At 39.7% G+C, this 17,685-nt stretch overlaps 1 protein-coding gene across 6 annotated transcripts in view; it reads right to left on the minus strand.

Annotated features, from left to right (window-relative positions):
* gab1 (GRB2-associated binding protein 1) overlaps nt 1-17,685 on the minus strand; it is a 133,608-nt gene that overhangs the window by 39,678 nt on the left and 76,245 nt on the right. For all 6 annotated transcript variants that reach the window (XR_009823750.1, XM_062032304.1, XM_062032303.1 and 3 more), the window contains exons 3-4: nt 7,810-7,938; nt 4,430-4,595 (exon numbers count right to left, since the gene is read on the minus strand). Coding sequence is in view for 5 of the 6 variants with exons in the window: in XM_062032304.1 (XP_061888288.1) it covers nt 4,430-4,595; nt 7,810-7,938 (295 nt within the window). In the remaining variant the exon portion in view is untranslated. The remainder of the gene's footprint in view (nt 1-4,429; nt 4,596-7,809; nt 7,939-17,685) is intronic.

Genomic DNA, 17,685 nt, shown 5'->3' on the forward strand with positions numbered 1-17,685 from the left:
AACTTGGTTTTCCAAGCATGGGTACTTGGAAAGGGAGTGTGAAGGACAATGATATTCATTGAATTAAAAGAATAAATCATCAAAACATGACCGTGCAGCTAACCGCGGACATTTATACATGAAAATATGGAAAAGCTACTGACGGTGTGCTTGATAGAAAAGCAGCTGGAGGAAGATACCGTAGAAGTCCACTCTGAACATTAGACTTAGACTTCCTTTTTATTGTCATTCAAATTTGAACTTTACAGCACAGATAAGAACGAAATTTCGATACAATAGCTCATGGTAGTGCAGGATAAAAAAAGCAATAAGGTGCATATATAAATAAATACATTACTTCATAGAACTAATGTAGTTTGTAGTACATTCTATTGTATTTTTGTCATATATTTTTTCCTTTGATTTACTCAAAGAAGCCAAACGATGTATATTATTCAGTTTAAGAAACTGTTCAAACGCCAGGTTTTCGCCAAGAAGAATCCTGACAAACACCTTGAACCTTATCAAACAATTGGCTAATCGTATTCATCTAATAATGTGAACTATTTATCTATGAGAACTTTGTTTTTAATAATTATGATAACACTTTAGTATGGGGTACATATTGACCATTAATGAGTTGCTTATTAAAGTAACAAAGACTTAATTTAGAGTTATTTGGACACTAGGGGAACATATAAGGGTTAGGGTTACTAGAAAGCAATAATTCTCAGGTTATTGAGGGAAGACTCTTAGTTAATGGCTTACTGGTTGTATAATAAGGCCATGCTGAATAAGGCATTAATAAGTACTTAATGACTAATTAAGAGTCAATATGTTACTAATTTGCATGTTAATAAGCAACTAATTGATGGTGAATATGTGTTCCCCATACTAAAGTGTTACCATAATTATTTACTCACTCATTGCGTATTCATTTATTTAGTTATTAATGTATTCACTGTTGATACAAATTGAGTACAAACACGTGATAAAAACTGCTATAATATGAAAAGGAGTAAGATTAAATAAGCTCTGCGTCCTCCTACTCCTTTTCGGACATGCTGTAATGAGAAACTGGAACCATGCGATGTATTACATTGTATTTGTATGCATGTTCCTGAAATAAACTGACACCATAACCACCATAACCTTCATCGAGGCTCCCAAAAAAGATTGTCTATTGACAATCAAAACAAAATACTCGCTTATCACAGTTGGCATCCATGTTGTTTACATTCGACTGCACTGCTTTTTTTGGTAAGATGCAAGTGTGGTATATCCCAGTGTTCTTGAATGCAGCGTCAAATATACATGCACAGTGGCTTATGTCTACCAATGCTAAACATCCCTTCAGATATAATTATAGATTATTTGTATTGCACTTCAACATTTGATGCAGTTGCAAATAGGGGTGTAACGGTACACAAAAATTTTGGTTCGGTACGTACCTCGGTTTAGAGGTCACGGTTCGGTTCATTTTCGGTACAGTAAGAAAACAACAAAATATACATTTTTGGGTTATTTATTTACCAAATTTGTAAACAATGGCTTTATCCTTTTAACATTGGGAACACTATAATAATTCTGCCCACGTTAATCAACATTAAACTGCCTCAAGTTGTTGCTCAGATTAAATAAATTGACAAAACTTTTCTTCTACATATAAAAAGTGCAACATTAAACAGTTTCAAGTCAACTCATCATGCTTAATTTATTACAGCATTTGGGAAGCCTGTAGTTGATTTTTATTATGTAAATGTTATATTTGTATCAACATGTGATAGCAGGGACCCTGCCATTCAAAACTAGGCTGCTGCATTACTAATGATTAATGTAACTATAGCTGAAAAAATAGTACAATAGCAATAGGAGATACTATTCATCCCTGAACACCATGGAGTTCATGTAGGCTTAATGATGCACTTACATTATTATATCAACTATCAGAGACAGAAACTCTTCATTTCACATAATGTCCTTTTTTGCTGCTTCAACACAGCTCAATCAACACAGAAAAAGGTAAAGCGAAATAACAGACAGGGCTTTGATGTCCGTAACACACGCACAGCAAAATGAGCTAACGTTACGCTAAAAGCGAATTAGCCTTCCCCTCAAGCCAGGACTGCGAGCGAGCTGAGCTGCCTTTTATATTTCTAGAAGGTCAACGGGCTCATAGTGATGTTACTAGTAGTTGACCTTGAGGTGTTTATTATCATTTGGGGAGAGTCCGCTGCCTGATGCTCACCTGCTAAACGCTAAGCACTGACTACATGCGCTCTGAATACGCACTGCTGATTGGCTGTTACCGCTCTGTTTGTAACCAATCAGATGGTTGTGTGGGTGGGACAATGCTGGGTGCTGTGTAGAGGACTGACAGAGACAGGCAGCTTAAGACTTTAGCTTAGGCGGCTACTTTATATGTTCGTATGGTAACTTGTTCGATACACCTCCGAACAGAACCGAACCCCCCCGTACCGAAACGGTTCAATACAAATACACGTACCGTTACACCCCTACTTGCAAACCATGAAGCACTTTTCACATATAAAACGTTACTGCTGCCCTTCCACATGTTTACCGCTTTCTTGCCCAAACCCCACATCTTCCCCCTCTTAAGGAAAGAGGAAAATACCTGTTGATCATCTACACCTCCTACTCTTAATGTTCCCACCTCCGATGTCAGCACGCAGCACTTTCAGCAACACACACACGCAGAGGAGTGGGAGTCGACTCTCACAATCAGAAGTGCGAGTGAGTGCTAAAGGGAGAGCCAAGGACATTCTTTTGTAATAAGAACTGCGAGGACGGCAATCTGTGCTTTTACTGCACGCTTTCCCACACACACACGCGGCAGTTTTAACAACCGCTTCCAATAATTCTGCTGCGTCAATAGCGTTGTAAGGATCTTTTTTTGTTTTCATCCCAGTGGGGTACGGCCTTGGCGCAGCATTATCAGTTGACAGCTTTGAAAAGATCGAGGATTAATAGAGACACTTTAAATCAAACTGCGTGCTTGCATAAGTAGCTGAAAGTGCAGAGCGACTTAAAAGGTACGCCAAAGCCAGCGGCAGATGAGAAGGAAGGAACAACAAATGAATCAGCGCCACCTGGATCATTAGGCTCAGAACTGTCGACAACAGAGGAAGTGCCACCACAGAACCCTTCAAAAAAGAGAGGAAGTTGTAAGTCGGATCTGGGAATGACGTCACAAGTCAAATTGTGAGCGTTTCAGTTACGAGATCGGAAATCAAGCCGGCCGCATCCACGAAAGATGTTCTTGCCTTCTCTGAATATAAACAACTTATTGGAAAATATGCACTCTTCCTGCAAACTTCAACACGGTGGATAAAGACAGCACGCAGACGCTTTTGCGAGCAATGTAGAATGTATATACCACATGAATAAATTTAGTTTACACTACAGTAACGTTACCATATATACAGTCGTGGTCAAAAGTTTACATACACTTGTAAAAAAAAAAGTTATTTATTCTTTTTTTTTTTGTCATGAAGAAATACAATCATGTGTGCTTACGGACTGTATCCCTGCAGACTGTATTGATTTATATTGATATATAATGTATATATTGTGTTTTTTTTATCTTGATTTAATAAAAAAAAAAAAAAAAAATTTTTTTTTTTTTTAATTTCTTGTGCGGCCGCGGCCCGGTACCAATCGGTCTACGGACCGGTACCGGGCCGCGGCCCGGTGGTTGGGGACCACTGATATAGACCACAAGAAATTATTTCACATTTAGAAAAAAATATATATATACGACCCCTTTAGTGCGCCTTATAATCCGGTGCGCCTTTTGTATGAAAATAGACCTGAATAGACCCGCTCATCGGCAGTGCGCCTTTTAATCTGGTGCGCCCACGTTATCGTGAATCTGGCCATTTTGCCCAGACCTATTAGGGGTATGTTGTTTCTTAATGGGGAAAGATGTTAACGTCTCTTGTTTTCATGTTGGCATTCAAGCTAGCGTCCGTCAGTCTGTGAGTTCATCAAAGTATGGTTACAAATCACAAATTTTCGATCATTTATATTTACAACGTAATACCAACTGCCGGGAGTTTTTCTGCAGTTGTCATTAAAACCGTTTAATACCGGGACGGCGTGGCGAAGTTGGTAGAGTGGCCGGGCCAGCAATCGGAGGGTTGCTGGTTACTGGGGTTCAATCCCCACCTTCTACCATCCTAGTCACGTCCGTTGTGTCCTTGGGCAAGACACTTCACCCTTGCTCCTGATGGCTGCTGGTTAGCGCCTTGCATGGCAGCTCCCGCCATCAGTGTGTGAATGTGTGTGTGAATGGGTGAATGTGGAAATAGTGTCAAAGCGCTTTGAGTACCTTGAAGGTAGAAAAGCGCTATACAAGTATAACCCATTTATCATAACCCATTTATTATTTATAGTTACATCCCTACTTGGTACATAAAGCGCATCTTACCTTCATCGGTGGGGTTGAAGCCACAGATGTCGCAGATGCAGCGTACCCACTTATTCATCTCCTCCTCCGTGTCAGCCACCAGGTAGAAGACACGGTCGATGGTCTTGATGTCGAAGATGAAGCTGTGCTCCAAGTCTTTCTTGTTGAACGTCAACCCGGCATCCACCTGTTGGAGGCAAAGGAGTGGGATTTTAAAAAAAGACGCTATGTTTAAGGATCGCTTCTTTCATACCCACAAAATAGTTTCACTTTTAGCGGAAAAACATATGGAATCGCTCAATTCTGAGAGAAAATGATGGAATAACTGTCACGGTTAGGTGAGCATTGCTTGTAGTGTGACCCCAAAGGATGCGTAAATAGCAGACGGCGTGCAGGTAAAAGTATATTTATTGGCAACAGGGAGGTGCACAGGAAGCAGACTAACAAGTAGAATGATCCAGCACAGAAGGAGGAACCCAGGTGGAACTACATAGAACTCATTAATGAGAATCAGGTGTGCTGGCAGGACATGGGACAGAAAGTAAAAGGTGCTTCAAAAGACAGTGACAAACAGGAAACACTGACAAAACAAGAGCACCAGACAGGAAGTGGTTCAAAAACACAGGAAGTAGAAACTAGCAATAAAAGCACTGGCCAGGAATTAAAATGCCAAACACAGGAAAACACAAACATGACAAAACTGTCAGTAGCAAGACCCTGTAAATGTTCCTTTCCAAAGTCAACCCCTGCATCCGATTACATCAGTTCTTTAGTCCACCGTTAAAAAGGAGCGTTCACACCTTGGAGAGCTGTTGCACCAGGTGGATTGACATGAATCATGGCTCCAAAAAGAGAGATGGCAATTGAAACAAATGAGGGTCATCAAAGTTCTTCAAGGTGAATCGTTACGCAATGTTGAAAAAGTCACAGTCAGTGTGTAAAATCTGGGCCGAGTACAACTTGGGAAGGTTATGAAAGGCAAGCATATTGGTAGACCATGGAAAACATCAGAAAACTTCAAGCAATATGTTTTGAAAACAGAAAAATGCACAACAAAACAAATGGAGAACAAATGGGCAGGAACTGGAGTCACCGTCTGTGAACCAACTGTAAGAAAGTGTCTAAAGGAAATGGGATTTAAATACAGAAAAGCTAAACAAAAGCCATCATTAACCTCTTAAGGCCCAGGCTGTTTGTTTACATGCTTTTTTTTATTTCTCTTTGCTATTTGGGCTTATTGGACCCTAATTAGAATAAAAAACTAAGAATCATCTTTTGATATGATGTACTTAGTCCATAAGTAACAAACGTGTACTTCATGTTTAGTGACATGCTAATTCTTATTTTTACACTTTTTCTTCCAAATTCCATTGTATGTTATACTCTTCTGACACTTCCGGCTTATTAGTGATTCCCAGAGCCCAAAAAAAGTCTGCGGGCTATAGAGCGTTTTCTATTGGGGCTCCAGTACTCTGGAATGCCCTCCCGGTAACAGTTAGAGATGCTACCTCAGTAGAAGCATTTCAATCAATCAATCAATGAAGTCCCATCTTAAAACTCATTTGTATACTCTAGCCTTTAAATAGACACCCTTTTTAGACCAGTTGATCTGCCGTTTCTTTTCTTTTCTGCTCTGCCCCCCTCTCCCTTGTGGAGGGGGGGGAGGCACCGGTTCGGTGGCCACGGATGAAGTGCTGGCTGTCCAGAGTCGGGACCCGGGGTGGACCGCTCTCGCCAGTGCATCGGTTGGGGACATCTCTGCGCTGCTGACCAGTCTCCGCTCGGGATGGTCCCCTGCTGGCCCCACTATGGACTGGACTCTCACTATTATGTTAGATCCACTAAGGACTGGACTCTCACACTATTATGTTAGATCCACTATGGACTGGAATCTCACTATTATGTTAGATCCACTATGGACTGGACTCTCACACTATTATGTTAGATCCACTATGGACTGGACTCTCACACTATTATGTTAGATCCACTATGGACTGGACTGTCACTATTATGTTAGATCCACTATGGACTGGACTCTCACATTATTATGTTAGATCCACTATGGACTGGAATCTCACTATTATGTTAGATCCACTATGGACTGGACTCTCACAATATTATGTTAGATCCACTATGGACTGGAATCTCACTATTATGTTAGATCCACTATGGACTGGACTCTCACACTATTATGTTAGATCCACTATGGACTGGAATCTCACTATTATGTTAGATCCACTATGGACTGGACTCTCACACTATTATGTTAGATCCACTATGGACTGGAATCTCACTATTATGTTAGATCCACTATGGACTGGACTTTCACAATATTATGCTCGATCCACTATGGACTGGACTCTCACACTATTATGTTAGATCCACTATGGACTGGAATCTCACTATTATGTTAGATCCACTATGGACTGGACTCTCACACTATTATGTTAGATCCACTATGGACTGGACTCTCACACTATTATGTTAGATCCACTATGGACTGGAATCTCACTATTATGTTAGATCCACTATGGACTGGACTTTCACACTATTATGTTAGATCCACTATGGACTGGACTCTCACACTATTATGTTAGATCCACTATGGACTGGAATCTCACTATTATGTTAGATCCACTATGGACTGGACTTTCACAATATTATGCTCGATCCACTATGGACTGGACTCTCACACTATTATGTTAGATCCACTATGGACTGGAATCTCACACTATTATGTTAGATCCACTATGGACTGGACTCTCACACTATTATGTTAGATCCACTATGGACTGGACTCTCACTATTATGTTAGATCCACTATGGACTGGACTTTCACAATATTATGCTCGATCCACTTGACGTCCATTGCACTGGTCGCCCTAGAGGGGGGGGGGGGGGGGGGGGGGTCACCCACATCTGCGGTCCTCTCCAAGGTTCCTCATTGTCATCCTTCTGGGTTGAGTTTTTCCTTGCCCTGATGAGGGTCCTGAACCGAGGATGTCGTTGTGGCTTGTGCAGCCCTTTGAGACACTTGCGATTTAGAGCCATATAAATAAACATTAATTGATTGATTTATAATCCAGAATTAACTTTTACCAACTCCGAGGCGAGGCAGCAGCTCACCGGTTCAATATGTTAATACGGCAGCACAAGCTAATTAGCTCTCCGTCAAAACGGCTCCACTAAAAATAGTTTGTCTGCGTTGGCACTTATAATGTCAATATCGCTAATACTTGGTTAATATTTAGGTCAAGAGATGTAAATAGGCGCAATAGAGTACTTCCCTTAGCTGCATTGTTAGCCACCTCGTACGTGCAGTATTTTACGACTTAGAATGCACAAAAAAAAGAAAAACAAGTGAAAATGGATGACAGTCTAGGTTGGAAGAGCAACTGTACCTGCTCACACAAGTTGAGGTCAATCACACGAATGGGCTTCTTGGCGTGGTCATTCTTGTAGTACTCCAACACGTCCGGGTCGCCTGTCAAACGGCCACTGCGAAGCATGAACCACCGTTTCTTCCATGCCTGAAAAGAAGGGAGACCAAAGGTTATGCGAGCGTTCTAACAATGACTGCTCCGTTCCTGACTGACTGACTTTATTTTCAGTTGGTGCCCGAGCGAGAAAAAGAACCAGGGAAAGAGAGTGGAGAGAGAAGAAGCAGGAAAGCAGAAAGTCTAGACTAATTTGATGTGGTCTGGAATAACCAGGACAAAAGGCATAACTGCAGATCTCAATTCTGATTGTGGTCAGAGTGAGAGCAAAGTCCATTGAGAATGACAGCAGTTGAAATGGCTTTGATTTATAGAGCGAGGATGCTTTTTAAGGGCACTTGGATAATAGCAGTTGTGAAGCTTGATTATAAAATGAATGTTTTTTTAGGAATCATGCATAGCATGAGTAGTGATTTGAATGAATCGCCTTCTCATTGATGGCTTATGTGCAGAAAAGATCATTTCATTTGCATTAAAATTGATCTTCCAAAAGAGGTACAGAAGTGTTTCAGAAGCGATGGGACAAACAACTAGAAGCCGACAAATAAGGAATCAGTGTAGGAATAACAACAGCTTTGTTGTTGTAGCTTTGGGAATAATAAATAAAGCCCTGGAGGAAACAGCGTGAACACACGAGAACATTCGTTTGCGTAAGCTAGCTCTTCTACTCCTAAACCGTTGCACATAAGAGGGTGAACATTCGACAAAAGGCTGTGTTGCCTGTGCTAGTATCCACCCATCCATTCATTTTCTACCGCTTGTCCCCATTTAGCTAGGACAGGGGTCAGCAACCCGCATGCGGCTCTTTAACACCGCCCTGGTGGCTCCCTAGAGCTTTTTCAAAAATGGAAAAAATGTGTGGAAAATACATTTGTTGTTTTAACAATGTTTCTGTAGGAGGACAAACCTAACACAAACCTTTCTAATAGTTAGAAAGCCTAATAAGTTTGTGTTAATGCTTCACTGATGACAGTATTTGGTCAACGCCGTTTTGTCCTACAAATTTTGGCGGTCCTTGAACTCACCATAGTTGGTTTACGTGTACAACTTTCTCCGTCGCTGCCACAAAAAGATTTGTTTTATGCCACTCCTTCTTTGTCTCATTTTGTCCACCAAACGTTTTATGCTGTGCCTTAATTTGCCCAGGTCTGGTCTAGTCTCTTACGTGAATGAGCTAAATAATATTATTTGATATTTTACGCTAATGTGTTAATAATTTCACACATAAGTCGCTCCTGAGTATAAGTCGCACCCCCGGCCAAACTATGAAAAAAACTGCGATTTATAGTCCGAAAAATACGGTAGCTAAAACACTGCAGACTGCAGATGGACTTTAGCCGCCAACTAGCAAGCCGTGTCTTAAAGCAGTGGTCCCGGCCCGTGGATCGCACAAGAATAAAAAAAACAATTAAATTAAAAAAATAAAATTAAAAACAATTATTAAATCAACATAAAAAACACAAGATACACTTACAATTAGTGCACCAACCCAAAAAACCTCCCTCCCCCATTCACACTCATTCACACAAAAGGGTTGTTTCTTTCTGTTATTAATATTTCTGGGTCCTACATTATATATCAATATATATCAATACAGTCAGCAGGGATAGTAAGCACACATGATTGTATTTTTTTTTTGACAAAAAAAAATAAATAATAATAATAATAATTCCCTATGTACTTAGCAACTATCCAACCATCCATTTTCTACCACTTGTCCCTTTTGGGGTCGCGGGGGGTGCAACTACTTGCCCTTAATTGATTGACGTGTGTTCATCGGTATTAAAATTCTGACCACAACCTACACCAGTGTTTTTCAACCTTTTTTGAGCTAAGGCACATTTTTTTCATTGGAAAAATCCCGAGGCACGCCACTAGCGGAAAACATAAAAAAATTTTAACTCAGCAGCCGATATTGACAGTAAAAAGTCGTCCTGGCAATTGTTGGATACAAATTCAAACCATAACCAAGCATGCATCACTATAGCTCTTGTCTCAAAGCAGGTGTACCGTAACCACCTGTCACATCACGCCGTGACTTATTTTGAGTTTTTTGCTGTTTTCCTGTGCGTAATGTTTCCTATTTTGTTGTTGATTGTCATGTCATGTACGGATGTACTTTGTGGACGCCGTCTGCTGCTCCCACACGCAGTAAGTCTTTGCTGTCGTCCAGCATTCTGTTTTTGTTTACTTTACAGCCAGTTCAGTTTTAGTTTCGTTCTGCGTAGCCTTCCCTAAAACTTCAATGCCTTTTCTTAGCGGCACTCGCAGTTTGTTTATTTTTGCTTTAAGCATTAGATACCTTTTTACCCGCACACTGCCTCCCGCTGTCGTCTGCATATTGTGATCACGACAAACCATGTTCCCGACATCTACAAAGCACTTAGCTACCTGCTGCCACCTACTGATATGGAAGAGTATTAAACGGTTACTCTGCCGCGCTCTAGACAGAACCGACACTAAACGGCACATTATATGCGGATTATAATATAAAATATTTTTAACCCAATTAGGTGAAAAGACATCATCTCCCACGGCACACCAGACTGTATCTCGCGGCACACTAGGTGAAAAACACTGACCTACAGTACAACCCTGGCTGCCACCATCTGTCAATCACACTGCAAATGTCAACATTAAATAAAAAGATGCAGAAGTGTCAGCATGGCGAGCTTGCAGGAGGAGGAGAATCTCCCATCTCTCCTCCATCTGGGGGTTTTCACAGGTTTTTTTCCCAACACATTCATTTCTAACACAGATTCCATCCTTCCACGCAGCCTTGAACAAGCGCCCAAATACTAAGTAATACTTTTCTTCCTAAAGCAGTGTGTACATGAGCGCTATGACATTTATGTGCATTAAAGCATTGTGAAATTCAAGTACCAAGCGTGGTACGGTCTGACCGCACTGCGAAGGGGGCTTTTGTACATGTGGCGGGACGGGTGACAATTGTGGCAGCTCGCGTGATGACATCATAGCAGCGTGACACGAGGGCAAGCCACAACAAAGCAGAGGGTTTTGCGGTACGGTTAGCAACAATGGAGGACCATCCAGCCTGCTGTACATGTGTCTATTTATTTCAAGAGGATGCAAGCATTGTTGTTGTTTTTTCCCATTTACGAGAAAATTAAACACATGCACTGCAAAAAGTCAGTGTTCAAAAACAAGGAAAAAAATTACAAAAATGAGGGGTATTTTATTTGAACTAAACAAAATGATCTGCCAATAGAACAAGAAAATGTGGCTTGTCAAGATTTTCCAAAACAAGTAAAATTAGCTAACCCCAATGAACCAAAAAATACCTTAAAATAAGTATATTTTCACTAATAATACACTTTTGTTGGTAGAAAAAAAAAGAGACCTTTTTGCTCAATATGTTAAAAAATATTCTTAAATTAAGTGAATGCTAGTGCCATTATCTTGACATAATGATATGCGCTCGGCATCATGATTTTTTTTTTCATGTTTGAAGTAAGAAATTATTACTTTAAAAAAGTAGTTTTATACTTGTGAGTAGGGATGTCCGATAATGGCTTTTTGCCGATATCCGATATGCCGATATTGTCCAACTCTTTAATTACCGATATCGATATCAACCGATACCGATATCAACCCATATATACAGTCGTGGAATTAACACATTATTATGCCTAATTTGGACAACCAGGTATGGTGAAGATAAGGTACTTTTTTTTAAAAATGAATCAAATACAATAAGATAAATAAATTAAAAACATTTTCTTGAATAAAAAAGAAAGTAAAACAATATAAAAACAGTTACAGAGAAACTAGTAATTAATGAAAATTTGTAAAATTAACTGTTAAAGGTTAGTATTATTAGTGGACCAGCAGCACGCACAATTATGTGTGCTTACGGACTGTATCCGTTGCAGACTGTATTGATATATATTGATAAATAATGTAGGAACCAGAATATTAATAACAGAAAGAAACAACCCTTTTGTGTGAATGAGTGTGAATGAGTGTAAATGGGGGAGGGAGGTTTTTTGGGTTGGTGCACTAATTGTAAGTGTATCTTGTGTTTCTTATGTGGATTTAATAAAAATAATTTTTTTTTTTTAAAAAACAAAAAAAACGATACCGATAATAAAAAAAACGATACCGATCATTTCCGATATTACATTATAACGCATTTATCGGCCGATAATATCGGCAGACCGATATTATTGGACATCTCTACTTGTGAGTGTTGATGACACAGCTTTGCAACAGTTGATATTCTAGTTTCAAGCATGTTTTACTCAATATAGCTCATCAAATCTCAGCAACAAGCTGTAATATCTTACTGACATCATTTAGGACCAAAACACTTAAAACAAGTAAAACACTAACATAAAATCTGCTTAGTGAGAAGAATTATCTTATCAGACAGAAAATAAGCAAATATCACCCTTATTTGAGATATTTAATCTTATTTAGATTTCAGTTTTTGCAGTGTGACTTGTCTATTGTCTATAAAAGTGCATTACTATTAATTTATATCAAATGTTTTGATAATCAAAAAAATATACTGTATACTTTACTATTAATAACATAACACATTGTTATTATTTTATAATAGTCATTGAGTAGGCGTAAGAGAAAATGCAAATTAGGACTGCAGCTATGGATCATTTTCGTAATCGAGTAATCTATTGATTAATTTGTTTGATTAATAGAGTGATGAAATAAAACATGCTTTCTAGCCCTGTTGCCTATTTTCGGGAAAATATTTGCAATCAACAAAAATGTTTATGATGACTTATATTCTTTACTCTTATGAATACAAATAACATTGAAAATGAACTTTTACCAGAGAAGCATCGCTAGTATATATTACTTACACATATTTTCAAATACGTTAAAAGGTCAAATGTAACCATGGAGCTAGATCAGACCTGGGCAAAATACGGCCCGCGGGCCACATGCGGCCCATAATGATTTTCAATCCGGCCCGCCGGATGTTCTACATCAGGGGTGTCAAATCAAATACAGAGTGGTCATCAGTCACTATATCTCGTAGTCCCCCCGGACCACAGTCTTGGGGGCGTGCCTTAAAGGCACTGCCTTTAACGTCCTCTACAAGCTGTCGTCACGTCCGCTTTTCATCCATTCTAACAACGTGCCGGCCGAGTCACAAGATATGTGCGGCTTCTGTACGCACACACGCGTGAATGCAACGCATACTTGATCCATAGCCATACAGGTCACACTGAGGGTGCCTGTATAAACAACTTTAACACTGTTACAAATATGCACCACAAACAAGAATGACAAACACATTTCGGGAGAACATACGCACTGTAACACAAGATAAACACAACAGAACAAATACCCAGAACCCATTGCAGCACTAACTCTTCCGGGACACTACAATATACACCCCCCACGCCCTCAACCCCAACCCCGCCCACCTCAACCTAATCATCCCAAATTCCAAGTTGCTGTTTTGAGGCATGTTAAAAAAAATAATGCACTTTGTGACTTCAATAATAAATATGGCAGTGCCATGTTGGCATTTTTTTCCATAACTACAGTTTGTTTTTTTTTGGAAAATCTTGTTACATTTTTTAATGCATCCAGCGGGGCATCACAACAAAATTAGGCATAATAATGTGTTAATTCCACGACTGTATATATCGGTATCGGTTGATATCGGAATCGGTAATTAAGAGTTGGACAATATCGGAATATCGGATATCGGCAAAAAAGCCATTATCGGACATCTCTAATTGTAAACATCGGTATTTAAAATGTAGCCTTCCTCTTATTATAATCCCCTCAACTATCAAGGCAGATAGGAAAGGACATGTCAACACAACCAGTGTTTCCCACACATTCATTTATTTGTGGCGGCCCGCCACGAAAGAATTACGTCCGCCACAAATAAAAGAATGTTAAAACATTTTAAAAAAAAATTTTTATTTTTTTGTCCTGTCCAGCTTCTCAGGCAAATCATAGAGTTGATGTAGATGCCCATATAGGCTGTTCAGATTTACTTTACAAAAGAGAAGTGTAGGATACTTCTCTTGTTGCCTTATTTGTATTTGACCACTACTGTTTTCTGTTTATTTGTTAGTGACTGTGGCAGGACACCTCTGCCTCTGTTTCACTTTATGTTGCTGGTAAATAATATGGTTGTAGTAGTAGGCTAAAGTTAAATTATTTAGTATGCACTAATTAAAGGGGCAGAGCTCTAAGAGACATTTTAGGTTTTATATTTTATAAGATATATTTTTTGTAAGAACCACAATTAACAAATGTATTTCAGTGAATAACTTATTGTTCAAATCTGTATATAAATATGTACACAAAGTGTTGTAATTATATTGTAAAATGGATGGATGGATGGACGTTTAAAACAAAACTGTTATTATTAATTAGTAAGTATACATTTTTTGAGCCTTTTTAGAGAAAATCATATCATTGTAGTAAATTATGCAAATTACTTGATGATGTCATGGTGACCACGCCCATAGCCACGCCCCCACCGCCACAGGTATCTTGGCAGTTTATGGGAAACACTGACAACCATGGAAAACACTCCAACAATGAATGTAAACAGAATTCTAAAACCACATTGAACACTGAACAATAACCTCTTACAATGAAGGTGCAAAATAAAGAATATGTAAGAAATGCTTAAGAAATTGTAACACAATCGCGCAAAGTGTAAACAATGTAAACATAGAGAAACCTGAGAAGTTACGGCTCAGCAGTTTGCTCTAGGTGAGCACCGCTAAGGTGGTGTGATCTTTGGTCTGACTATGGTCCGTTTTTGTAAAAATCCAAGGAAACTGCCATATTGTCGAGCTGACTTTTCTTGTTTTATCGACAATTTCTTCACTCTCTGCAGCACTCATGTTTAGTTTCTCCTCTCACTCTATGCAAAGAATCAACCGCTTCAAGGTAACAAAAGGGCACAACCAAAACTTGATGGTTGATACTGTTACTGTTAGCGTGTCACTTCAACTGATCAGTGGTCACTCCCTGCGTTGCTTGAGAGCAAGCCAACCTTATTTTGCAACTTACAGTTTACGAACACATTTTTTGTTGATTACATGTCTATCATGATATATGAAATAACACAATTTTATCGCCCAGCCTTAGTTGTCAGCTGTTTAGACAAAAATGGCAGCGTGAGGACTCATATTCAGTGGTTAGTAACACACAAGCTGCACATTGACTATTCTTAAGTATACACTAGTTTCATTTCTCCAGTATGGGAAATACAACGCTGAAATGCGAGGGGTGGACTCACTTTTGAGAGATCCTAAAACTGGCCTGACTTTTTACGTTACATACCTCCTACCAAGTATCCTAAAGTCCTCTGATCCTGTGTTGTCTTCCGTGTACTCCATTCTTGCCGCAACTGATCAGGGCTAAAACCCCGGTTCAGTCAACGCTCATATGTATCAGCTCTCACTAAATATCTCCAGCGTTTAGAAAGAGGCAGCATTCAATGATGCTGAACTTGTGATTGGAGAACCGCCCCTCGTGGCACTGTCCCCAGCGACCCCCGTCTCCAGTCTAACCCTGACTAGTGTCTTCTGATAGGATAACAGACAAGAAGACTCCATCCATTGGTCTACTCAGTTCCGAGTGCCCGAAGGGGGGGACGAACAGAGGGGGCATTGAAGGGTTGTCAGCGGAGAGCAGGGGTTAGTAGGAGATGCCAAAGAAGTGGAGTCACATTAGTTGTAGGGGGTGGACTTCCAGACAAATTTGGTTACTCAGATTGCTAAAGCCGGCGAGGAAATCTGCAAGTTGATGGTTGTTCAGTTCTCGGACAGGCTCCATGCAGTCACGTGCAAGAATCAAAGCCACATGAGCTGATAAGATTTGAAAACTTTTGTTCACCTGGGGATTGGCAACACTAAATTGGCCCGAGTGTGTGAATGTTGTCTGTCCCAGGGGACAAGCGGTAGAAAATGGATGGATGTTTTTTTTACATTATCTTCCGTTCCAAACGGGAAATTAAGCATAAGAGCACCCGGGGTGTTAGTATTGGACAATTGATTGTAGTGTCATTGGTAGGGGTGTAACGGTACACAAAAATTTCGGTTCGGTACGTACCTCGGTTTAGAGGTCACGGTTCGGTTCATTTTCGGTACAGTAAGAAAACAACAAAATATACATTTTTGGGTTATTTATTTACCAAATTTGCAAAATCTTCCACCAAAAATATTTTTCTTACGGGAATATTTGATGTGAAGTCATCAAAACCTTGGATAGGTCAATAATTCATAGTAACATTGATTTTGATTCAATATTATGTTTTGAGCAATGACAGTTTGAAAGAAAAAAAAACAGCTTTGTTTTATTAGTCAACATTGTAACTTTTTCGAAATTACATTTAACCTTTAAGCTTTTTTATTTCACTTTTGTTATGTTTTTGTTTATTTTAATAGTATTTTTAGAATGTGCCGTGGGCCTTTAAAACATTAGCTGTGGGCCGCAAATGGCCTCCGGGGCACACTTTTGACACCCCTGCTATAGATAATACAAAATTTAATCTGACAAATGTATGGATAAAAAGCAGAGCCTGGCGACGCATGCGCGTTTATCATAACTCTCTCTCTCTCTGTCTCTGCCCCTCCCTCACCAATTCTGCTGTGCGCACAATTTGTTTTGTTTTTAACCCCTTCTTAACCCTGAACGTACATTGAAAATACACGCAACCCTAACTCAAAATGCCGGACATTTGAGGCATTTAAGAAACTCCGCCCTGACAGCTCCGCAAAAGAGGACATGTCCGGTGAAAAGAGGACGTATGGTCAGTCTATCCTAGCCCGTTAGCTGCTAGCATGCCATGTGTTGTGCCTCGGTGTGCATTGTTTACACAACGTGCGTTACGCTACTTAATATGTCCGTGTGGAAACTCGTTCGGTACACCTCCGAACCGAACCCCCCGTACCGAAACGGTTCAATACAAATACACGTACCGTTACACCCCTAGTCATTGCAAAAGAAAACATTTTTATGAAGCATTATTCATACACATTTCAACTTCTTGGGTATGGAGTAAATGACATTGTAATTGTGCTTTTTTTTATTTTTTTTATTTTTACATACCGTAATTTCCGGACTATAAGCCGCACCTGACTATAAGCCGCACCAGCTAAATTTAGGGGAAAATACAGACTGCTCCATATATAAGCCGCACCCGACTATAAGCCGCAGGGTTTTGATGTGTAATTAGCGTAGTATATAGGGGTTCCTGCTACCACGGAGGGGATTGTCGGGACAGAGATGACTGTTTGGGAACGCAAAGCGTCCCATTTATTAACAATAAATCTTTCAATCATTCAATCAAAATTTCACATCTTTGACATGGCGAACAGCATTCGTGCAGAGTACAAATAATACAACGGTGCAAAGTAATACAAAGTGCTCGCCTGTACGTTATCAAAATAACCAGCCTACCGGTATATGAAAAGTCAGTCTTTAATCATTGTGTCATCGTCTTCCTCCTGCGTACTAAAACCACCGAAATCCTCTTCGTCGGTGTCGGAGAAGAACAGGCCGTAAATAAGCCGCACCCTTGTATAAGCCGCAGGGACCAGAACGAGGGGAAAAAGTAGCGGCTTATAGTCCGGAAATTACGGTATATTGTACAACTACTTTTAACTGGTACACAAAAATGTTACATTCTATGCAAAATCCTTCATAATGATGCTCACTTTTTTTCCCATTTTAAGAGAAAATTGAGAAAAAACATTTTTGTATTAAGTCTCTTTTTTTCCCAATTGTGATTGATTGCTATATTTTCATTCTGTT

This window comes from Entelurus aequoreus, linkage group LG22 (genome assembly GCF_033978785.1).
Source record: "Entelurus aequoreus isolate RoL-2023_Sb linkage group LG22, RoL_Eaeq_v1.1, whole genome shotgun sequence".
NCBI lineage: Eukaryota > Metazoa > Chordata > Actinopteri > Syngnathiformes > Syngnathidae > Entelurus > Entelurus aequoreus.